We start from the raw sequence: 23,357 nt of genomic DNA, 5'->3' as shown, positions 1-23,357 counted from the left end.
TCGAAGCAGGCGATTTATTGATACTTGTTTTCGTCATGGTCGCGTTTGACGTGTTTCAGCGAGTCTTAGCGGCGGGCGCTACCGATGCTGATAGCGAATCAGATCTTCAACCCCGCTCGCCCTCGTCATCCGAAACCCCCCGGGCCCAAACGCCTTCTGATCTGACCAATGCGGCTACCGTGCCCATTCCCAAGACATCCGCCGTCGAGGATGAAGATTTCGAGCCCATTGAACCAATCTCGACCTCTCAATCAGGGGCATCCGACACAAAAACGAGCGCCGTTGACCCTAAAGATAGCGAGATCGTGCGACTGCAACGCTCGCTCACTGAATCTAAAACAGCACACAAGGCCCGTGAAGTCCAACTTCGAATCACGAAGGAGGAACTTCAAAATGCACGCGAAGCGCTCAATGATACCTTTGCGGAATACTCTGGCCTCCGTGATCAGTTGAAGGCCATCAAACAAAACTTGGGCCGGGACCATCAGGCGATTGTATACCGGAAAGACATCGAGCTGTTTGCACTTCGAAAGGGCAACGAGCAGAAAGACAAAAGCATACAGGACCGCGATAGCCAACTTGAAGAGATGGCCAGGCAACACAAGACGATAATGGAAGTCAAGGATGCGCAGCTGAAGCTAATGAGAGAGCGGTTGATCTCTATGGAACGACAGTCGAGTCCGCGGTTTTCGGAAGACGGGGACGATGGCCATGCCCTTGAAGTCCGAATGCTACGGATCAAGAAGGGCAGAAGTTCTCCGGAGGTTGAGGAAGACAAGGACGTGATCATTGCAAAGCTACGAGAACAACTCGCCGCCAGTGCCCAGACTAAGGAAGAGGTTGTCAATCAGCAAGCCGAGCTGCAAAGATCATGGGATGTTGCCAAGAAGATACAAAAGGCTCTCAAGGAAGAGCGAGAAAAACACACTCAGACTCGGGAGCAGTTGGAGGAGAGCGCCGTCAAGCTGGCGGAACTTGAGCCACAGAGAAGTCGAGCAAACTCCGTGGTCGGACGGTTGCCGACGATTGACGAGGATGAGCACGATAAGGAAGAGCTTGAAGCTATGTTCAACACCACCCAGCAAGACAACCTTCGTCTATACGCCGAGGTGGCCGCTCTCGAGAAGCGACTGGTCGAGGCTAATGCCCGCTTGTTTACTGCGCTTCAAGAGGCTGAGGCTATCAAGGTGCAGCTCAACCAAGAGATGGAAGTCAACGAGGACATGGAGACCGCGCGCCCAAGCGTAGTGCATCGTGTCCATTTCCAGCGCATGGAGGGTCAGGTATCTGAGCTACGGGAAGCACTTGCCAGCAAGGACGAAGAGATGGAGTTGCTGAGGAACACCATTGCGGAGAAGGATCACTACGTCAAGGACATCCAAGGTGAACTCGACGCCGCTGCCACCTTCCACACACAGGACCAAGACGAGATTGAACGCTTGCAGCAATCGATCGACGAACTCAAAGCCACCAAGTATCAGCTCATGCTCGATCACGAGCGCCTCGGCTCCCAGCGCACCCGGCAGCGTGTCATTTCTATGGACCGACCTGACCGTTTCTCTGCTCGCTCAAGTGGTGCGACACTCATCCACGAACCGAGTCCACCGCTGACGAAGATATCAGACGAGGCACCACCCGTGGAAGCGATACCAATTCCACCTATGCCCGTAGTCCCGGAACGCGAAGGCAGCATCCAAGAGACTCCCCAACGCCATCTCCGCAGCAAGAGCTCGCCTAAGGAGACACCAAACCGCTGGAGTCTGATGTCGCACGACGTCCCACCCGCCGAACTGAGAGAGCTCAAGACCAACCGCAGGAGAAGTCTCGGCCTCAAGGTCATGATGCAAAAGATCGTCCGCAAGACCCAAGAGCCAGAGCAACCATCCACCGACGCCACGACACCAGCCCCCGAAGCCCTTCCCAAGCGCGAAGAATCCAAACTGCGTCGCGTCCTCGCACCCAAAGACAAGAACATGTCCATCCGTCCTTCCACCGCCGCATCAGCCATTCCATCCAAGCCCGTCGGCTCCCAAGCTGCCGATACACCGTTGACGTCGCCTCTTCCAACCAATGTGCGCCCTCCGAACCCGCGGCGCAACACACCGACTACACCGCGCTACTACGCTGTTACTGCGAATGCGACGGGTCCGGAAGCGGGTGCTGCACAGAAAGAGGAGGCGAAGGAGAAGGAGAAGGAACAGGAGAAGGAGAGGCCGAGGTCGGCGATGGGTCCTGAGGCAGCGGCGAAATCGAAGAGTCGGTTGAGTTGGGGTGCTACGTAAGTTCAACCATACCTTCCTGTACCGTGTCTTTATTGGATCTTTTGCTAACGCAACGCAGGAATAAGCTGAAGCGACGATCATTGTACTAATGATAACGATGATGCGAACCGGGAATGGGAAATGTGGTGTATGCATTTTGTTTTTCATGGCGTTCAAAATGAGGGTTCTTTTGCGATATCCTGATATACGAGTTTAATGCTATCCGATGATATACGCTCGGTAAATGGGGTAGTTGGGTTGGTTAGGGTTTTTTTTGGGAAGTGCAATGAGCATAGGCGTTTTCTTAGATTTAGGTATGCATTCGTTTGCGGCTTTGGTTTGGCTGGTTTTGTTGGTTTTGCGGTACTTAGTAATGAAGATATTTACATTCCATGATCTAACCGCGTTTTGTTGCCCTGCTCTGCATCAACATTCTACCGTAATACATTTCTTGATGATGGTCTTGGGTGCGCCTGCGTGATGAGGCTAGGTGGTTTCCTTGTTTGGTATCGTTTGTTGTGGGTTGACCCCACTTTGCACGTGAGCAGTGTGGCACAGTTCTCGAGCACTTCTTTCCTGGTGTCGCTGCCTAAAGGAATACTTGTACACAATCAAAATCCTTCCAAAATTCTCGACGCAGTTGCGATCATGGAGCTACACAGGGCAACACCATTCAATGAGCTATACCCCACCCCAGAGGCTCTTCACGAGGCACTCCAAAAGATCAACGACATAGCCCTTTACGAAGTTTCAATCGATGAGCCAATCCAAATTCGCCTTATTACACCTGTCTCAACCGACCAGTGGCTTGTAGACGACAATTACAATGACTATCGGCTCACGAATCCGGAAGAATACCAGGACGGCCTGAAGTATGTGACCGTATCATACTGCTGGAAGCAAACGCAAAGCTCGCTCGATTGCTCGGCACTTCCGCGCTATCACATAACGGGTCGACCAGGAACAAGCGAACCAACGCCCATCAGCTGTCCCGAGCTGGTCTTTCATCGCGCTATGCTGTTCGCACGATCTCGTGAATGTCCATACCTTTGGATCGATCAGGAATGCATTGATCAGGCAGATCCTATGGATATTCAAGAACACTTGAAGATCATGCACCATGTTTACGAAAGAAGCATGTGGACAGTCGCTCCACTGTCGTATACGATTACTGATATGTCCCTTGCTGAGTCGTTGACCACGTATCTTTGGGATGATCGAATCAAGTATGCACACTGGGAAAAGGGATACGAGGCTGAATGGGACTACAGGTATACCAGTAACTTCCAACCATACCTTAGGGACTCGTACGAGCTACTTGATGCCATTGGAAACGATAAGTGGTTCACACGGACGTGGGCCTTTCAGGAAAAGCTTTGCGCTACGCGGTTGGACTTTCTAGTCCCCATGGATGAATCTCAGGAGACTTCAGATGCAGTGCAACACCATCTTATAGGGACAGACTTATGTCTGGATCTTCGCCAGATCCAGATCCGCCTCGCCCTTCTTAAAGTTAAGATAAACGATACTCAGCAAGCAAATAATCCAGGGTGTCATAAGCCGTGGTCCATGCAACAGAAAGCGTCTGTCGAACACAAATTCGCTGTGTATGGCTTCCCTTACCCGGGCTGGAGTACATACCCCCATCTTGTTTATCATACCATACAAGAGTGCGAGAACCTCGTTGTAGCGGATCGCTTAGCAATCTTTGGTCACGCATGTCGCCTTTGCTGGCGTCACGTCTCTGGCCTTCTGGATAGCCCTCAGTACGATCTCAATATGTGTATCATGGCTCTAGTATTCGCGAACTTCCACAAAGGCAGGAGACCACCTGCGTACTTTGTTAAGCAGCTGTGGAACCACTGTAGCGTTCGCTCTGGTGGGAAAGATATCACGTCCCCGCACTACATGGATGGGGTGCTCAGACGCGCTCATCCAATAACCCAGTTTCCCCGTTTTAATCGAAACCAGACTCTATGCCGTTCCAAGCTTTCCGACTCCGAGTAACTTACGAGGGACAGTACGACAGCAAGAGCGACCTGGGAGAAGATTTAGGTAGACTACGCTATCTTCAACATTGCACCAGAGGTGCTTGGGGTTGCAAAGGAAACAAACCTAGACCATCATAGGAGAGAACTTGGTAGATTCCCAGGCTGAACTGTAGCTCAGGCCTCATAGCTTTCGCTAAGAAGCTCGAAAATCGTGACATTATCTCCTAGTCGCTGGGAACATGGTTACGTCTGGCAAGGGAACGTTGTCGGAAGGAATGGATAGATCACACCAGAGTAGCGCTAGCTAGGCTGCGAACGTTCCTTGACTCTTTCGAGGAAGCCAGCGCTCACCCTGCTTTCTTCTTCCACACGTCTGATTGACCACGCGCTCATCGAAAGCCCAAAAGCGCGTCCAACGTGCATTCTTCCTGCGAATCTGAGGAGACAAACAGCCCGACAGCCACAAGCCCTCCCAAGCGCGCCAGCGACGCCACCGTGCCCCTCGCCCCGCCAGCGCAGCATCGACCCCACTTCGCGCCACTCTGTCATTGGACGCGCGTGCCCCTTCGCAGCACAACAACATGCGTGATAGACTGCGCATAGAGGACCATGGCACCTGCAGTCTTTCCGTTTGTGATTGGACGAGTGTGCCCTTCAATACATGTGGCTTATCGACGTGGCCGCGCCATGGCTCACCGGAGTCTGGGCACTTTGGGGGCCAAGTGAGGCTCTGTGGACGTATCGAGTTGCGGAGAGGTTGTCACGATGGAGATGGCAAAGTTAAGGAGAGACTGGGATTTTACTACCTACAATTATCAAGGAGCGACCTAACTAGAAAGCAAAAAGGACAGTGAAAGCTAGCTGTAACGAGTGTGTGTGGAATAAAAAGTGAAGAGGCTGTAAAGACCGGAACAACTACAGCGAGTCGAAGACGAAGCCCAAGAAACCCGTAGCACACCTCCATCTTACCCTCGTGGTCTTCTCTCTCGTTGTGACACAGCCATGCATGCCCTACGGAATGCTGTGAGACGTAACGAACTAACGGATGTTCAGGGATGCGCGGCTACCGTGGCCCTTCTTGGCATGGTCCTTCAGCTTGTCCTTGCGGTAGAATGTCATGGGGCAATCGTAGATGGGGCACTTGAAGCGAGGCGTTCCATGCTTCTTCATGTGGCGCCGCATTTCTTCGTTGCGACCGAAAGTCTCAGGGCAGCCTTCGGGGCAGCGAATGCTGGCAGCGTCGGTGGTGGGGGCTGGGGCTGGAGTAGTCAACCCTGCTGGCGCCGGAGTGGGCTGAAATAACGGAGTAGGCTGGTTCCAGTCCATGGTAGGCATCATCGGCTGGAATTGATCGTAAACATCGTTGGAAGGGTAGACCGGAGGTAGCTGGAAGGCGAGTCCCAGATCGATGTCTCCGTATTGAAGGTTCAACGAGCCGTCGTAAAAACCCGTGCTGGGGTTGAAACTTCCCGGCCGGTACACATCGAAGGCAGTAGCGTTCAGGGAATTAGTCCGCCAAGGGTCCTGAGCAGGGTACTGGTGACTGGCATCATGCTCTGGCTGCGCGAGTGGAAGTGCTCTGTTGGCCTGTGCAACTACCTCGGACAGGAGGGCGTTGTGGTGATCGGCGATTGGCTGATGAAAGGGCACGGCGTAACCATGTCCTGCCGCTGCAATTCCCCCGTTCGCCCTTGCGGAGGCATACCTGCATGATATTAAAAAAAAAAACGTGACTTACCCAAATTCCTGGCAGGCGTCGTCGTGGTCTGCTCCAAACGCTTGAGAATCGTTGGAGTCGCGTTCGAAGGCCGTTTTGGGATATTGTTGCGACATCGTTGTGGTGTGTTGGCCGGCTGTCTGGAGATAAGAGCGTTCGTAGAGGTTGGAAAGGGAGGTGGTCTCGCGGGATTGCTGCAAGATGGCTCGCGTTGCAAAGAGTATATTCGCAGGACAGCGTGCGTTCGACGGTTATGGGAAGTATGAGAAAGCGGCTGGGTATAAGGTCGTATGAGACAGGGCTGTTCAGCTTGGCTTGACTGGGGTCGGTTAGATACCTAGGTGGTGTGCTGCGAAACGAGCGGCGCATGCGCGCGTGCCATCCGTGCCCTTCATTCCCAAATGCACCTAGACAGCTAGACTGTTTTGGCCTCTAACCATGGAACCGGCTTCTTATGCAGAGCCTCACTTCTCAAACGCAGACATAAGTCGAGGATAAACCGATAGCATGTTGCAGACATCCAAATGACGTTCAAGCAGTACACCTGCCATCTCTGCTCTAAGCAGGCAGATACACAAGGGAAATTGAAGTGGGTCAGCATTTCCGGACCCCAATTGTCGCTAACAGATAGAAGTCGACATTTGAAAACGCATACTAAGCCTTTCCATTGCGAAACATGTGAGCAAGGCTTTGCACTCCGCTCAGACCTTAGCCGTCACATTAAGTCTCGACACCGTGCTGGCAACGAACAATATCGGTGCCATTTCGAGCACTGTGCGTTCAAATCAAATCGCAAAGACAACCTCGGAAAGCATCGAAGGAAAGCTCATGACTCTAAGCGCCTGAGCCGTTCCGTCGAAAAGGGTGACAACACACTGTCGTCACAGCAGCAGTCAGAAGTCCTCAGTACTCCACAGCTATATAGCACATCGATCTTCATGCAAGTAGCCGCCTCGGGCGACTTTAACAGGCTGAAAGACTTCTTGGATGCCGGCTTGACTGTTGAGACGAGAACCGACGATGGATGCACTGCTCTTCACTGCGCTGCTAGAGCCGGCCAGGTGGAAATAGTCAGGTACTTGCTTCTAAGTGGAGCCAATGCCATCGCAAGGAACCAAGGCGGTCGATCACCGATACATGAAGCCGTTTTGAGTAAGAACCCGGAAACACTGGATTGCTTACTAAAAAGCATTACGCAAGAGGAGCTCTACTGTCTTAGATATGACCTCGAACACTCCTGCATACAGTCTGGTAGTTTTGAGATTGTTGACGTCTACTTGGCGCGCTTGGGAAGCCAATTCACGGACAGAGATGGCTCGAAGAAACTCAGCTTAGCAATGCGCGCCGGGCACCACTCACTCGTTGCTACTTTGCTTGCTGACCCAGACATCAATGGAAATGATCGAACTTCGACACGACAAAACTCCTATGCCCCAATCCACGTAGCGGCTTGTTACGGGCATACGAAAGTAATGGAGACCCTCATCGCTTGTGGTCAAATTGACATAACCTTGGGCACCCACCGCTCTCGACAGGCGATTCATATAGCCGCTTCATACGGACACACAGCTATCGTGGAACAGTTCATTGGCCACCCCTCTGTTGATGTCAACCAGCAAGATGACGACGGGACGACTCCTCTGCACCTCGCAGCTTCCAATGGACACATAATGGTCGTGAAACAGTTGATATGCCTTCCAGGCGTTGAATTTGATTGTCAAGACAAGAACGGGGCAACGCCATTGCACTACGCAGCCGCTTCCGGACGCTGGGAAATGATTTCACTTCTCCTCAGATGTTGGGACTTAGTAAACGACGGTCAATGTCTCCCTCCCGATGATTCTTCGATATCGGTTTTGTTCGCCAAAGAAGACTTGATTCGTAGGCTTCTCAAGCATCCTGGCTTTGCAGATCCCAATCAAGAGTTGCCAAGGGGCAAAACTCTTTTAGGGGTGGCTGCTACAAAGGGCGATTGCGAAGCTATCAAAGTTCTGCTAGTTCACCAAGACATTGACGTGAACATACGCAGAGAATGGGGTATGAGTCCTCTGATGGCTGCAGCTCACCACGGCAAATTAGAAGCACTGCAGCTACTTCTACAGCATAAAGACATCGATGTAAACCAAAAGAGAGAGTCTGAATGGAGGACAACAGCGTTGGATTATGCGAAACGTCGAAAGCACGGCGGCGAGATCGTCGACCTTCTCCTCTCCCACGGAGCCACCGACTACCGCGCCGAAGCATCAACAAACGTACCAACAACCACACACATCGACAACCCGCAAAACACCACTTTGCAACCCGACCACGAAACTCCCTTCGATCCGTTCGACGATGATATGGAAGACGCACCAACCGAAGCTTGGGAAGAATTTTTTGACATGGGGGAAAGAATGGAGGAATGAAGACTGTTTTGGTCAGGCGTTGTGTATTTGGGTGCTGCAACCACGCTCTTTACTAGTAATATGTCAGCAGAGTATGATTTTCGGTAGTTTCATAACATCTCGTTTCCTCAAAATATACCTCCCATGTAACACTTGTCACTGCCGGTGATGCCAGGCTTAAGATCATCGATAGATACCAGTGCGGTATGCCCCATGACTTTAAATCGCAAACCTCAGGCTTAGCATCACACTTTTCAGTGCACACAAAACACTATTTGGTTGTCGTACATTCTCATTTGACATTACTCTAGACTCTATCTAAAAGCTACCCGCTTCTCTTATACCCACTCCTACTCCTCAAAACCTCCCCATATCTCGCCAACACAAACGGTATGCACGCCCCCAAAATACTCAAGCAACCCAGCAACGTACACGCCCACTGCGGCCCTAATCTCCGAAACATCTGAACTGCAAACAACGGAAAGGTTCCACCAAGTACATATCGCAATATAGCATTCGAAGCCATAGCACTAGCACTATACAACGGCCCATATGTATCAGTGATATACATCATACACGCCATGAAGATAAGCATATTGCCCATGCCGAAAAACGCTTCGGCGATGGTCGGTACAATCCAATGGACGCGATAAGCAGCCGACCAGCCAAAGAGGAAGAGGCCGATTGTGAGGATAGGTCCACCGGCGAATGCGAGGGGTAGACGCTTTTCAGGTACGAGTCGTGAGGTTGCGAAGGCCGGTGCTGGAGCCTTCTCTGCAATCGCTTTGCGCACGCGAGGCAGGTAGTATAGTTTACTAAATGAAACGATGCAGATGGTAGCGACGATGACGCCGACACCCAGACCAAGGAACGTGTAGCCTGTCGAGATACTATCGAAGCCGTATTCTGTTGCGAAGACGTACGGAAAAGCGGCGAAGAAGGCGTATAGTAGGCCGAAGTTGAATGCAGAGTACGTGTTGAATGTAGCCACGATCGGCTCAGTGAGGAGCATATGCATCGGCCGCGTGAGTGTCTTGGTCGCATATGTACTGACAATCTTAGGCAAAGACATGCCTTCAGTCGGCGACCGCGGCAGAGGAAGATTTCGCTTCTTCGCGCGCTGACGCAGGAGGACTGGCTTATACGACTCTTTGTAAAACGGTGCCGGCGCAATGACAAGCACAATGGTAAAGAAGAGTATCAACCAAGACGTCCAGCGCCAACCACGTGTCTGTGTTACCGCAGCACCTAGAATAGGTCCTAGAGCCGGGCCCATAAACGGTGTTGCGACATACAGCGACATGGGTCCAGACCGCTTCTCAGGCGGCCAGATGTCGCTAAGTGTGCCTGACCCCATGCTCAGACTTGGAGCAGCGAAGAAACCAGCCCAGAACCTCAGCACTACTAGGCTTGCCATACTCTGCGCGAAACCCGTTCCGAGGATGAAGAGCGCGAAGATGGGCAGGCTGATGAAGATGAGGGGTCGACGTCCGAATGTTTCGCTCAGAGGCGCGGCGAATGGTCCGCCGAAGGCCAGCCCGAGGGCGTATATGGAGTATGCGAAGGTTGCGATGAGTTGGGTGGAGTGGAGCTCTGATGCTGATTGTTCGATGGCAGGTGTGAAGACGGATGATGCGAAGGTTCCTACAAATGCGATGCCTGATATCGTGTATGTTTGATACCATTTTCGCGCTGCACTCCAGTTGTGAGGATTGAGAGGATCATCTGGACCGTCCCAGTCGAGCGTTGCAGGGCGATCTTGCGAGGAAGCATGAGGAGCGCTTGGTGTTGCTTCTTGACCTGCATTCGGTGGATGGCCTTTCTCAGGATCGATGCCTGGATTGAAGTCTGCTATGGTCGACGGCTGGCGACTTTTGTCATGGTCCTTTTCGATGTTGGCGGGACTTGGTGGTCTTGTCGATGCTGCTGTCGTATTCGACCAGGAAACGGGTCGTGAAGCATTGTGAAGAGCCATGCCGTGTGTTTCTCACCAGACTGTAACTTGAGAAGCAACAGCTGGCAAAATTTCGACAGAACTTTCGCAGGACATGACAGAGGCGCTCGCGCCACGATCTTAGTATGACCCACCCTGATGAGATTCCGATAAGCAAATGTTCTGAACAGACGGCATGATCGCCGCTTGCGTGTTAGTTTGGCGTTGATCAGATATGGACAAAGAGTTCTACGATCAGGATTGGTAGGTATCGAAACTGTACATGGCCGATCCTGGCTCAGATCTTTCCCAAGAATCGGCATGGTGAGCTTGTTCGAGATCAAGATGCGGCTGAAATTGTGGATCGTGTGAAGCTAAAGTTCGGGACCGTGCCGGGCGCTACACTGGCGAGTCGAGCATGATGACGTCCTTTCTTCGATCTCAACAATTTGTAGTTACTCATAATGATCACAGGATATACCAGGTAACTTCTTGATGCGCGTAGAGAAATGCGCTCACATAGTCGAGAGTTGTTATCCTTTTCGGTCGCTGAAGAGCACGCGGCGAGGCAGATCTCGTTGTTTCCAGACAGCTGGGAACGCGATGACGAAGGACATGTACATGGCCGGGATCCTAGCTCTTGTCGCGCTCTGATGAAAACTGCAGCATAGTTTCGAACAGCGTGTCGCGAATCAGCAGCGCATGTCGCAGCGGTCTGAGCTGGAAGCCATGACTCCTCGCCGAAGTGATCCTGCCTGAGCCCCGTAGACGCGTTCACACCCAACCCACCTAGAATCGCGGACTATCGCAACAAAAAGAAAAGTTACGCCGGGGGTGGGGAGCGAAGGATAGGGAGGGAATAAAGACTCACAACCTTTGCCAAAAGACATCGCTGGAGCCTGAGGCCATCCTTCATGGTAGATCCTGCAATACTGCGCCCGCTAATCGCAGGTCCGACCCAGCCAATCGCGTCAAAACACCAAAACCACCAGCACTCCCCCACGCGTCCGTAGAGGCTCATCTACCACGACGCTCACGATGGATGAAGGTAAGATTGCGAAAACTTTTGACTGAGCCACTGCATCGCCTGCGTAATCGCAAACTCGCGCAAGCAGCACGAGAATGCCGCGGGGCAAGTATAACTACGCGCTGTTTCGTGTCGGGATGAAAGTCATCATCACTCAGCGATAACAACGACTCTCTTTCAATCTACCTTTGCGCATTCGTGATTCGCACAACAGTCGTCTTTACAACGAACGTTCTATCCCCCATGTCTTCAGTCCTGTCGCTAGAAATCGCGCGCGCCCTCTTCCCAGCTCTCACCAAGGACCTGTCGCCCGGACCATCGTCAACAGGATCAATTCCTTCATCTATCAACTTCGACGCGAAATTTCATATCAAAATAAAAGCGTCTGAAAACCTCAACTTCTCGGCTCTGCCCAGCGAGTGCATCGGGTATGCTGCACCGCTACCACATGTCGGTCTAGCCACCTTACAATGGCGACGAAGAGGATGAACCGGGGTCCGAGCGCGTGGAAGGAGATTTATTGAAGAAAGGGGGGAGGATAGTATATGTTGCACTAAAACGCCAAACAAATGCTATTGCTCGCGCCTAGAGAGGCAAGAAAAATAAAGTCCACTAACTAAACGTCTAAAATCATACACCACCATAACCATGCCCATCTACCACCCATCTTCCTTACTGCACATCAAGCACATTCTTCAACTGCACAATCAACTTCCACTCATCCTGACTAACATCACTCCTAAAGTACTCCTTGAGCGTATCAATACTCTTTCTGCTAATAGCAGAGTAGAGGATATCGTCTTCTTCCAAGTGGCGACCGTACATGGGCTGGTTGGAGCCTTCAATTTTGACGGCGACGGAGGGCTGGCCTCGCTTGCAGATTTGCATGGGTTTGTGGTCGCGCTCGATCGACGTGCTGTTGAAAAGGATTAATAAGGTGGTAAGGTGATGTGGGAGGGAGGGGGAAAGGTATAGGAGGACTTACACTCTTCCTAGGTGGACGAGTTCTTTGGCGCCGGTGGTGGCGTTCTTCTTGACGGCGCAGATGGGCGTTGTCATTCTCAGAGCACCTTCAGTGACGTCCACACCGATGATGATGGGATCCTTCTTGTTGAAGACAGCAACGGGCTTGAGTACGCAGGGGAAGACGGCCAACATCTTTGAGTCTTCCTTCCGCTGTTCCTCGAGCTGCTTCATGTGCGCTGTGAACTTGTCGAACAAGTGGTAGATGATGTCGGCTTCGAAGATCTTGACACCGATTTCCTCTGCGTACGCTTTGGCGTCCTTGTCGACCTTGACGTCGAAGCACAGCATGACGGCGTATTCCTTAGCCTTTTCTAACATGATACCTGCACGAAGGACGTCCTTTCTGAAGACAGGACCGATGGAGATGGTAGCGACGGGAATCTTCGATACACGCAGGAACTCGAGGAGCGCTTCGAGCGAACCAAGGGTAGACGCTTGTACGGAGACACCACGACCAGTCTTGGAGACCTTGCTGAGCAAATGGGCTAGATCACCCATGACCTCGTCCATGAGATCCTCCTCGTCGTCATTCGGACCGACGACAAGCAGACGCGAACCTGCGATGGCTTGGTCGAGACCGTCGGCGGCGATCTTGATACCCATGGCAGCCTTGACCTCCTTGTTGTGCACGTATTGCGACTTGACACGCAACTCCTTCATTTCAGCCGGTGTCAACAACGCTCGAATGTTCGTCACTATAGGCTCCGGGTTACCGCATAGCACTATCCGGTCACCCTCGTGAAGGACACCGTTGGACAAGATGACATCGATAGTGGTACCAAGACCTTCGATGACCTTGACTTCAAGCACGGTACACTCAACCTCAGAAAGGTACATGAGGTTATTGGTCAGACGCTCTTGCGTGAGTCTGACGATGAGCTTGATCATGTCTGGAATACCTTCTCCGGTGTGCGCTGATGTTGGGCACACGGAGACGAACTTGGACATGCTCTTGTTTCGGTTGAAGATCTCCGAGTTGAAACCTTGTTCTTGGAGTTGGGTGCGAACAAAGGTCCATCGCTCCTCGAACTCGGACTGAACAGAGGCCTTTTGGAGGCTCAAACTGTCTTCGAAACCGTTGTTATCGATCTTCTTCCAGCCGAACAGACGATCGATCTTGTTGAGAGCGACGATGAAAGGTGTGCGCCTGTCTCGGAGTAGCTTCATCGATTCGATAGTTTGAGGTTCAAGACCGTGCATAATATCAATGACGAGGATGGCAATGTTGCAAAGTGAGGAACCACGAGACCGGAGGTTGGTGAAGGACTCGTGACCGGGTGTATCGATGACTAGGAGACCGGGGACATTGAAGACGAATTCGTTGTCCTTGTTAACGACAGCAACCTTCTTCTGAAGTGCCTCGACGGGGAAGTAGGTGGCACCAATTTGTTGTGTGATACCTCCGGCCTCGCCTTCTTGCACGTTGGTTTGACGGATCTTATCGAGCAGCTTCGTTTTACCAGTATCGACGTGACCAAGAATACAGCAAATGGGAGATCGCAGGTTGTCCTTTGACCGCGCGGCAAGAGCCTCCTCGTGAGCCTGCTTCCGTCTTTCGGCGGCGGCAGCTTTACGAGCGGCTTCGGCACGCTGGGTAGCAGTGCCTTCCTCGTCTTCCGATGAGTCGTCTTCACTGTCGTCTTCGGAATCAGAGTCTGAGCTGGTATCCTTGGACTTGGAGGCGTCGTCTGCTGTAGCCTTCTCCGCTGCCGCCTTCTCTTCCTTGGCCTTCTTCTCGCTTGCTTTGCGCTCTTCTTCCTCGTCGGTATCAACATCCCAGCTGTCTTTGACTCCCTCCAACTCGTCAGCTTGGGCCTCCCAGTCGTCGGCAGAGTCACCATCCTCTCCCTTCTTCGCTTCGGCGTCGAGTTTGGCCTTCTCTGCGGCCTCAGCTGCAGCGGCGGCTTGCTCTTCGGCCAGCTTGAGTTCCTCCAACTTCTTGGCGGCCTCCTCAGCTTCGCGGGCCTCCTTCTCCTGTTGGGTCTCGGCTTGCTTCTTCTTCTTTTTCTTGCGGTCATCGTACACTGGCTTCTTCTTCTTGTCAGCCTCGTCGGCAAGTCCAGCAACCTTTGTGCCACCTTGCTCAAGCAGCTGCTGCAGACGGAGTTCGTTCTTGGCCTTGGCCTCTTTCTGAGCCTTTGTCATGTACTTGCCCTCTTTCTTCAGCTGCTCGATCTTTTCCTTCTCGCGCTGCTTCTTCAGAGCCTTAGCCTCCTCTTTCTTCTTCTGTTCCTCGGCCTCTTGTGCCTCAAGCGCCTCCAGCCTAGCTCTCTCTTCGGCTTCTGCGCGCGCAATCTCTTCCTCCCTCCTCTTGCGCTCTTCCTGTTGTTTTTGAAGGGCAGCTAGCGCAGGGTTGAGCTTCTTCTTCTTGCCACCAGCAGCGGGGGCGGTGTCTGCGGCAGCGGCTGAGGGTGCAGCAGCGGCTTCTGGCTTGGCTTCGGCAGCCTTCGCGGGTTCGGCTTTGGCAGGACCAGTGGCCTTCTTCTTCGCAGCCTAGCATGCGGTCAGTACACACTCATGCAATGAACATGACAGATGCTGCAAACATACCAATTCCTTCTTTCGCTGCTTCTCCTTCTCCTTCTTTTCTTTCTCCTTCTCTGCCTTGGTCTTTACACGAGGAGCGTCGTCCGTCTTCTCCTCGACAGGCTCCTCTGCTTTCGCAGCAGCGCCACCCTTGCCCTTCTTCTTGCCGTAGTTTCCAGCAAAGACATCGTCGTCATCGTCGTCGAAAGTTCCTTCTTGGGGTGCCTTGGCGTCGAAGTCGCCATTCGCGCCGTCAACAGGCGGGTCTTCGCCTTCCACTTCGGTGTTGGCGCCCTTCTTGTTCTTCTTCTTGCCGCGCTTCGCAAGCGCCGCCATCAGGCCGCCGCCAGCAGCATCGTCTTCGGCGGCAGCATCCTCAGGCGCGGCATCAGCTGCAGCGGCATCCTGGGGCGCGACAGACTCGCCGAGCTCTGCTTCCCAGTCGTCGTCCTGCGCCTTCTTGTTGTTCTTCTTCTTGGGCGGCATTGTGTGTGCGGTGTATTACTTGGGGTGTGGGGTGCACTCGACGGGTGGCACTTGTGGTTGTGGGAATGCACCGTAGAAATCGCAAGTGCTCAAGCAGGCAGGCGCGCCACACAGTGCAGGCAGGAGCAGGTAAAAGCGGAGCCGAAGGAGAAGGGGTCCCGAGTAAACCAACAAAGGCCTGGACCGCAAAAGAGTGACAGGAAAATGCAAACGCACACGGGCTGCTGCGAAATTCCGTTGGAGTTATCGATTGTTCTGTGTGGCGGCGGGCGGCGAACGGCTAGCTGTGGAGGGGTAGGAGGCGCTCGGACCAATCACTGCCATGGACGCCTGCACTGAATCATCTTCAGACGTTCTCCATGCTCGATTTTGGTAGCATGACGACTTTTGACTCATCTCTTTTCTAAGCTTTACTCGTGACCGGGGACACATGTTATCAAAAGGACCAGCGCATGAATGGATGGGTCATGGGAAACGTGTGATGTGTATCCGTATGCGATTCTTCATAGCTATTCTCTCATGCTACAACCCAAATCTACACCCATGTTTTCCCTTCCGACGCAAATAACACTCAAATGACGACAAAACACAAAACGTGTTGCTCCATTTAATCCCAATACATTCAACGCCGTACCAGGGTCCGTAACTCCGACCCAATGAGAGAATGCAATGTCGATATTACAATAGTAGCGATAAAAGCCATGCGCTGAGGCCTGACGTGGCTGTATGGATGACTGACAACGAAACGGTATCTTTTGGCAACACGTATAGTCATAAAGCATCAACGAAGCCGTGACAAACTAGACACACAACGGCTTAGTAGAGCTGGCCGCTGATGAGCAGTGACTCGACAGCTGAGCCGATGAATTGCTTCTTGAGCGTAAGATCGCATCCGAATCTGTGATGATGTTAGTGTTGGTTGTGCAAACAAATGGGGATTGACATACCTTTGCTCTAGTTCGCCCTTGATCTGTTTCTTCGTGACGTTCATGAGATCAGACTTGGATAGAATGTCCTTGATCTCCATCAAGATGGCATCGTCACTTGGCAGGTTCGACATTTCCATGGAGTCCGCACCGTATCCGCTCTGCGCGAGGCTCAATCGTGAGTGGTTGTCGTAGCGAGGGAGACCAAGGTGAGACGCAGAGCGAGATGGTGTCATGCCTCCATACTCTGAGCCAGCGACAGATCCGCCTCCGAAAGGCTTCCTGGTGGCGTACGTGTATCCTGAAACCTCGGAGCGGTCGTCCCGGATGGTGTGCTGCTCCCACATCTCCGCCTGGTACTCCTCCCACCTCTTCTTGGGGATGCTGGCAGGATCAAACTTGCCTTCATCTGTGACAAGAACCTTCTGACCCTTTTCACCAACAACGACACGAGTGTTACCCCACGAGAAGTCGTCCATGTACCAGAACGAGTACAAAGGCAGGCCGAAGGCGAAGACAGGTGTTGCGAAGATGTAGATAATCATCCAACCAATCATTTCCCACTTGCGTCGGATGATGAAGATGATAGCCTGCAGACCATAGATGGCACCAAGAAGAATAAAGGCAGTGACAGGGACGATGTCGGGGGACCACACCAGCGTGTAGATGAGATAGCCGATGTAGACAACAATGACGGGTTGTACAACCGTGGAGAGAAGATCCATGAAGACGATGAAGCGCATACTGAAGCAGCAGAAACCACAAAGCTGCGTGAGCGGAATCAGTTCAATCAGGTTGTGCACAGTAGAGTTGATCCAGCGACGACGTTGAGACATGAAGACGGACCAGCTGTCAGGTGCGACAGTCCAAGCGTGTGCTCGCATCGTGTACTTGGTCTTGTACTTGGGATGGAACTTGAGAAGTAGCGTGGTCAAGAAGCGATCTTCTCCTAGATGCAACAGGTTCTTTGTGTGTAGAGTGTCGACACGAATCTCTTGGTAGGCTTCGACGACCTCCTTGCTGACGAACAGTGGCTTTCCAGACTCGGCAGCGCGAATGCGGTACATGGTGAAACAACCAGGAAGACAAGTGACGGAACCGAACAAGCTCTCGAAAGCCTTGGTCAGGTTGTGGGAGATGAAGTATTCGTACACTTGCATCATGGTAACGAACGAAGACTTGGCGTTGGTAAGAGCGGTTTCACCACAAATAGCAAGGAGGCGGGTATCGTGGAGGAAGGCTGCGACGAATCGAGTGGCGGCGTCAGGTGCGACTTCGGTATCGGCATCAATTTGAAGGAGGAACTCGTAGAAGGTGGGGTTGACTCCAATGATGTTCCGAATCTGATGGTGCATTTCAAGCTCAAGCGGTGTCATGGGGAGGTTGTAGTGCACACGGTTTAGGAATCGCATGAGGATGATCTGCGAGTCACGCTTTCCGCGGTTACCAGGCTTGGAGACTTCCGAAGGCTTGCCAATCTTGACAACGACCAAGAAAGGCACAATGTGACCCTGTACCTCATAGAGACCCGAGTAACATTTGCCCATGTTGTGCTGCTTTTGACCTTCACCCAAACTCTCAAAGCTGAGAGGCTCGGGATCGGTAGCCTCGGGAACACCAAGAATGTCGAGAACGATGCGAGGAGTGGGCTTGTCGTTGCCTTGACCGATAATCATACCATCGCAGACAATGACAAGTAGTTTGCGCTTGTCATCGTACTTCATCCTGGCGGCGGAATCGATTGCGCGACGGAGGGATTCTTCGTCTTCGGTGTAGGCAGGCACAGTGCAGATGATGAACTTGTCGATGTTCTCCGGGTCGGTCTTCCGGCTGAACTGAAGGGCCGCAAGGAACTTGAATCCGATGACACTGACCAAGAGAATGGAGATTGCGAGGAGGAAGTACTTGGCGAACAGACATTTGGCCGAGTTTCTGGTGTCCAGATCGCCTACGTAAAACAGGTTGTTCATGCAGGTCTCCATGTTCGCCTTTGTTTGCGCATTCAACTGGAGGTTCTGCCAGTATTTGGTGATGTCTTTACCGGCTTGAACTCGGAAGATGTCCACAACGCTTGGGTCCATAAAATCGGTATCAATGTTCTTGTCATCAGGCTCTTCGCCGACCTTGAACTTGACTTCACGACCACCAGGGATGTAATCCGTGAAATCGTATACACGACCATTCATGTAAGCGATCGAGTTGCCTTTGTTTCCAAGTGTCTTCAGGTATTCGGGGCTGTATCCAACACGACCCTTCATGTAGTTGGCCTTGAGGAACATCTGTTGCTCGAACCACCAATCCCCACGACTGTCGTTTGTGAAGGATCGGAAGTCGTGGTATTGCGCGTTGATGTCGGTGGTACTGATGAGGTTGTTCACGGCGGAGTCGGTGTAGTTGGAGTTCTTGTAGTTCAGCTGAACGGCTGGGTTGATTCCCTTTCCTTCCTTGCCCAAGCACAGAGAAGAGACTTGTACGGGGAACAGATTGGTAGCATCCTTTCCAGCATACTTCTCCAGGTTCTTCTGTGGAACGATGCTCGGATAGTGGTGAGGGATGAACTCTCCCAAGTCGTAGACGATACCGCGGATGGCAACGTAGGCCTCGTTTCCATCCTTGCCGTTGAAGGATGTCAGTTCGGCAGAAGAGTAGACGTGTTGTTTCGGGCAGATGACCGCGGGGAAGCCTATCATGAGGAAGATGACGAAGGCACAACTCCACCAAATAATCATGTTAATAGCCAACTTCTCTCGCCATGCCATGCGTACGTCTTTGCGTTTGATACGTCCGATGTACCGAATAGCAAAGTCAGGAATGAGCCATGTCAAGAGGTAGACAATGAACACCCATCTCTTTCGACTGCTTGAGGTGGGAATGGTCTCGACCTCTTGTAGCTTGGCTTCAGCAGCCTTCTCGTCGTCAATAGCCTTGGGCTGTTCCAAGCCGTGGAACATGTCGCCATTCGTGATGCCAGATGGCGCCTCTGAGCGAGCATCGATATCCCTCTGGCCAAAGTAGTTGCCGCTCTTGTCGTCGTAATAAGCACCAGGTGAAGGCGAGAGAAGACCGGCTCGGACGTCCCCGTATGAGCGACCAGCATCGGGAGTAAGCAGATTGTCGTTGGAGTCAGCGGGACCACGGGCGTAAGGAGCGATGTTTGAAACGTTGGCGATTTCGAGCCAGCACTTCTCGCTCAAGAAGACACCAGTGGCACCCACACGAACTTCATTCTCCCGCCACGGCTTGTGATCAAGAACCATTTCAGCCTTCTCCTTGTCGCTTCCAACGATGGCAAGGTCAGTCTGTGCAAGCCCAAGAAACTCGGCAAAAGGCATGAAGATGCTGAAGTCAGCCACCCGAAGACGTTGGCTGATCTCGGCGATGCCCAGAGCCTGAACTTGTTGACGGACGCATTTGCTGTCGAACTGGTTGGCGATCCTTCGGTCATTTGGTTTCAAGCAAAAGACGAAGTAGGCGTTGGCTTTGCGCATTGTCGATTCGATGGTCCTCAATGAGCTGATGAACTGGCCTGCGGCACCAGTCTGCTTCTGAGATTCACCGGGCTTCTTCGTGCCCGAGATGTTACTCTCTGCATCACTAATGGCATCCTCGTCGAATACGTTCAATTGACGTCCGAATCGACCAGTCTTGTCGGCCTTCCGCTTCGCCATGCTGGGTTGGCGTGTAGGTTTGGAGCTGACAGTAGCCTGGACAATGGCTGACTTTTCCTTAGGGTGCGTCATCTTCTGAAGAGCCTCTTGTCCAAAGAGCTGTTGAACGAAGGGAGCCTGGGCGGACTTGAGCAGGTGCATCATGTCGCCAGAGATGAGCTCAGCGTTTTCCTCCAAAAGACCCTCTACACTGTAGTCGATGTCACCAGTGAAGTGGCGAATGGTAAAGGTGGGCGAAGTGTTGGGGGTAGGGAAGTTGCTGCCGGGTTGCACGACTGTCAAGCTTCCAGGAACAATAGCCTGGTGCTTGCCGTCGAAACGCTTGCGAATGGCCTCGAGGAACTGCATGTCAGTCTTGCCACGGCGCATCTGGTCGTCTAGGATGCTCAGAAGACCGTTGCCGGGCTTCATGAGGCCGGTCTTGACAGCCGTGTTGTCGTAGAAGGCCATGGGCGGCAGAGAGATCTCTTCGGCTTCCAGCTCTTGGATTTGCCGTTGGAAGAAGCTCTCTTGGCAGAAAGAGATAAGGGATTCGTTTGCAGTGTTGTTGAGGAGCTGGTCCAGTGATGATCCAGTGGCGGCGAAGTTGGCGAATCCTGGGAAGTCGACCATGGAAACCGTGTTTGATATTTGCTCGGATGGCACGGAGATCCTTGAGTTCATCTGCTCCATAACCCAAGTGACGAGGAGCGAGTACAGAGAACGGGCAAGCTCATCTGCATTGGCTCGGGCACCCTTGGGGTCCAACATGACGGTAACGCGCTCGCGGTATAGAGTCTTGGACTTGTACCGTAAGCTTTGCTCCAGATCGGATATGGCAACGCCTAGGAACTGGGCAATGGGTACTAGAGACTCCTGGTTCTTGACAACCGTAATGGACTCTCCACCTTCGTGGGAGTAGCCACCGCTCTCATCAGGCGCAGGAGTGGTGTTTTGGCCCATCTCGAACTCGAGCTGACCAATGTGCATGATGGTAGCCATGATCTCGCAGATGCCTGCAATGCTCTCTTTGCCAAATTCTAGCCTCCGGAGGGCGGCCTTGAAATCAGCGAAGCCCTTGGAGTCATCGATGCCGACCTTGAGCTGTGTAGGGTGTCCGAGATAGCGCCATCTCTTGTTGGAGCCGAGCGAGGTGCGGTTGCCTGCACCCTCTCCACCTACTGCGTCGAGGAACAGGTGCTTCTTCTCGTTGATACTGGTACCAGCGAGGAGATAGTAGAGGACATGGTAAGTGCGCTCTCCTGTCGGCACGGAAGCGATGCGGCTGCGCTCGAGGCGGTGGGCGAGGAATTGGGCGCCAAGCAGGGTGGCGTTGTTCGCGGTGGTGGTATTATACTGGAGCTCTAATAAGAGACCAGACTTGGAGGCTTGCGGGGTCGTGAGGGACTTGGTTGTGGTGAAGGCATCGAAGACAAAGTTGGCATGTTCAATCTTCTTGGAGAGCGGTGTCTGGGAGAAGGACATGAAGGACCTCAGCATGTGTCCGCGGATGGTCGTCTTGCCGGAGCCAGACTCGCCACTGGAACATGTTAGAGATGTCAGAGAGATGCAGTTGGGGTACTCACAGGAAGACAATGGCTTGGTCCTCGGAGCGGTGTCCCAGGCGCGTGTAGGCCCTGTGCGAGAGGTCCTCGGCGGCCTGGTGGGCGCTTCCCTCTTTGCCGCCATCTACACCGAGACTCGCGTCTGTGCATGTGTTGATGGCGACAATGCCCTGGGAGGAGAGGGCCGCAATGGGCAGGTGTGCGTGGTACCGGCTGGCGAGGGCCGAAGTCAAGCCCGTGTCGTTCTGCTGGTGCTGGGGCAGCGAAGGCAGCGAGGGGTTCTGCAGCGGGTTGGAAGCCATGGTGGGCAGCCGCGTCCCCGTGGGAGCGAATGAGAGACCGAGGGGTCAGGCAGGCGCGGTCGACGGTCGGCGGGCAACTGCGCGTCGTGGAGACTCTTCAATGTTGTTGGTGTTGCGTCCGCAGGGCTGCTGGCAGGACAGGCGGAACAAGAAAAACACGCGGCGGCAATAATTACAATCAGCGAATGTGGAAAGGGTGTACAAACGAAGGTAAAGGATGTCAAAGCCAAAGCCGTTGAGTTGCGTTGCAAAGGGGCCGGCACGGTATGCTGTCTAACTCTACTCTGGACCAGACGGAGCGCTGGAGAGCATGGGGCTACGATGCTTCTAGCTCAGCTTCGCCCGCCGCCGCACCAGCCGCCTTTTGGCGTGTGTTGACTGGGAGACCCAGCGATCACGAAAAGGGGGCGCAAAAATAGAATAGAATACGCTGAACAGCCCTATTGCCTCGCATCCCCGTTGCGGCTCCACTCGCCTGCTTATTAATGCGACGAAAAGGTCGTGAGAGATGTCGAGCTTCGCAGCACGTAGGATGGCACCGCGACACAGCGTGACCCCGAGAAGCACGTCTGCACGATACTGTCCTCACGTTGCACCTGTTTCTCCAGGCGAAGACGTGCATCTGGGACCCGGAGGTGCATGGCAGAGAACCACTACCAGACATGCGTGCTAGCGGTCGCGCGCCCCCCGGGAACGATCATCGCTGCACGCTTCAATGCACTAACCGTCGAAACCGTATCGATTGCGCGGCGACGGAGCATGCCCATGCCGCCAACTGCTCTCGATAATTTTTTGTCGCTCGACAGCCATCAGCCGACGTTTCTTTTGCTCGCCCGAAGACGTTGGGCCAGCCGGTGTGGAGGCCCACTGCTCTAGACAGCGGGAGGCTGTGTACGTGACTTCACGATAAAGTAGACCCTTGGGTAGCGCCCGCGATGGAGAGACAAGGATTGATTTTGTCGGTCCCAACGAGGGGCGCGCTTTGACGTCAGGTCGAGATCTGAAATTGTCCCGGCGTGATTCGGTCGTGTTGAAACCATGGAGCCAAAGACAAATGAGAGCTAGATGAAAGGGCGTGAGGTGGATATTGGGATGTGCCTGCAGTGCGCGCCATGTTACAAGCTTCAGACGTCGGGCGCCATCTCCGCAGACCCAGATGCGCCGTCGATTCTGCTCTTATCGATTAGATGGCGATGGCCGTCATGGAGTGAGAGGAATTCTCCGACTATTGCTTGTTCACACCATATGGTGCCAGGAAATATCGACGACATGAGTAAATCGGGCTAAAAATAGGGGCTGGCATCGCATCCACGCCACCCGCTCGTATCACAGGCCCATGGGACGGTGCCGCAGCTGGTAGTGGCCACGAAAACCAAGACTCGCCATCCATGTCCGGCTGGTGTTGATGCATTGAGCTGCCTCGCCCCGGCCTTAGTCACGCTGCTAACCCTGTCTAACCATACGGCGCCATGCCCCATGCAGCTGGCCGGGAATGCGTCTCGCCCTGAGCCAACAAACATCACTGCTGCTCGGTCTGCGTTCCACGAGGCCTCTCTTGCTGTCTGC

At 53.1% G+C, this 23,357-nt stretch overlaps 5 protein-coding genes across 5 annotated transcripts; 1 reads left to right on the top strand and 4 right to left on the bottom strand.

Annotated features, from left to right (window-relative positions):
• Window positions 1-35: 35 nt before the first annotated feature.
• On the top strand, window positions 36-2,371 carry J4E92_010673 (uncharacterized protein; the record flags this gene model as incomplete). The annotated part of the gene is made up of 2 exons (XM_051502009.1): window positions 36-2,278; window positions 2,341-2,371. The coding sequence occupies 2 exons, from the start codon at window positions 36-38 to the stop codon at window positions 2,369-2,371; spliced, it is 2,274 nt and encodes a 757-aa protein (XP_051347813.1).
• Window positions 2,372-5,290: 2,919 nt separating this feature from the next.
• J4E92_010672 (uncharacterized protein) lies at window positions 5,291-5,963 on the bottom strand (the record flags this gene model as incomplete). The annotated part of the gene is made up of 2 exons (XM_051502008.1): window positions 5,291-5,887; window positions 5,958-5,963. The coding sequence occupies 2 exons, from the start codon at window positions 5,961-5,963 to the stop codon at window positions 5,291-5,293; spliced, it is 603 nt and encodes a 200-aa protein (XP_051347812.1).
• A 2,740-nt stretch (window positions 5,964-8,703) lies between these two features.
• Window positions 8,704-10,328, bottom strand: J4E92_010671 (uncharacterized protein; the record flags this gene model as incomplete). Its single annotated transcript, XM_051502007.1, has 2 exons — window positions 8,704-8,816; window positions 8,930-10,328. 2 exons carry the CDS (start codon window positions 10,326-10,328, stop codon window positions 8,704-8,706), a joined length of 1,512 nt encoding a protein of 503 aa, XP_051347811.1.
• A 1,657-nt stretch (window positions 10,329-11,985) lies between these two features.
• Window positions 11,986-15,351, bottom strand: J4E92_010670 (uncharacterized protein; the record flags this gene model as incomplete). Its single annotated transcript, XM_051502006.1, has 3 exons — window positions 11,986-12,229; window positions 12,299-14,832; window positions 14,890-15,351. The coding sequence occupies 3 exons, from the start codon at window positions 15,349-15,351 to the stop codon at window positions 11,986-11,988; spliced, it is 3,240 nt and encodes a 1,079-aa protein (XP_051347810.1).
• An 816-nt stretch (window positions 15,352-16,167) lies between these two features.
• On the bottom strand, window positions 16,168-21,791 carry J4E92_010669 (uncharacterized protein; the record flags this gene model as incomplete). The annotated part of the gene is made up of 3 exons (XM_051502005.1): window positions 16,168-16,249; window positions 16,299-21,464; window positions 21,511-21,791. The coding sequence occupies 3 exons, from the start codon at window positions 21,789-21,791 to the stop codon at window positions 16,168-16,170; spliced, it is 5,529 nt and encodes a 1,842-aa protein (XP_051347809.1).
• Window positions 21,792-23,357: the final 1,566 nt, after the last annotated feature.

This window comes from Alternaria infectoria (genome assembly GCF_024043175.1).
Source record: "Alternaria infectoria strain BMP 0036 chromosome Unknown scaffold_40, whole genome shotgun sequence".
Taxonomy (NCBI): Eukaryota; Fungi; Ascomycota; class Dothideomycetes; order Pleosporales; family Pleosporaceae; genus Alternaria; species Alternaria infectoria.
This window is presented reverse-complemented; position numbering and strand designations above follow the sequence as displayed.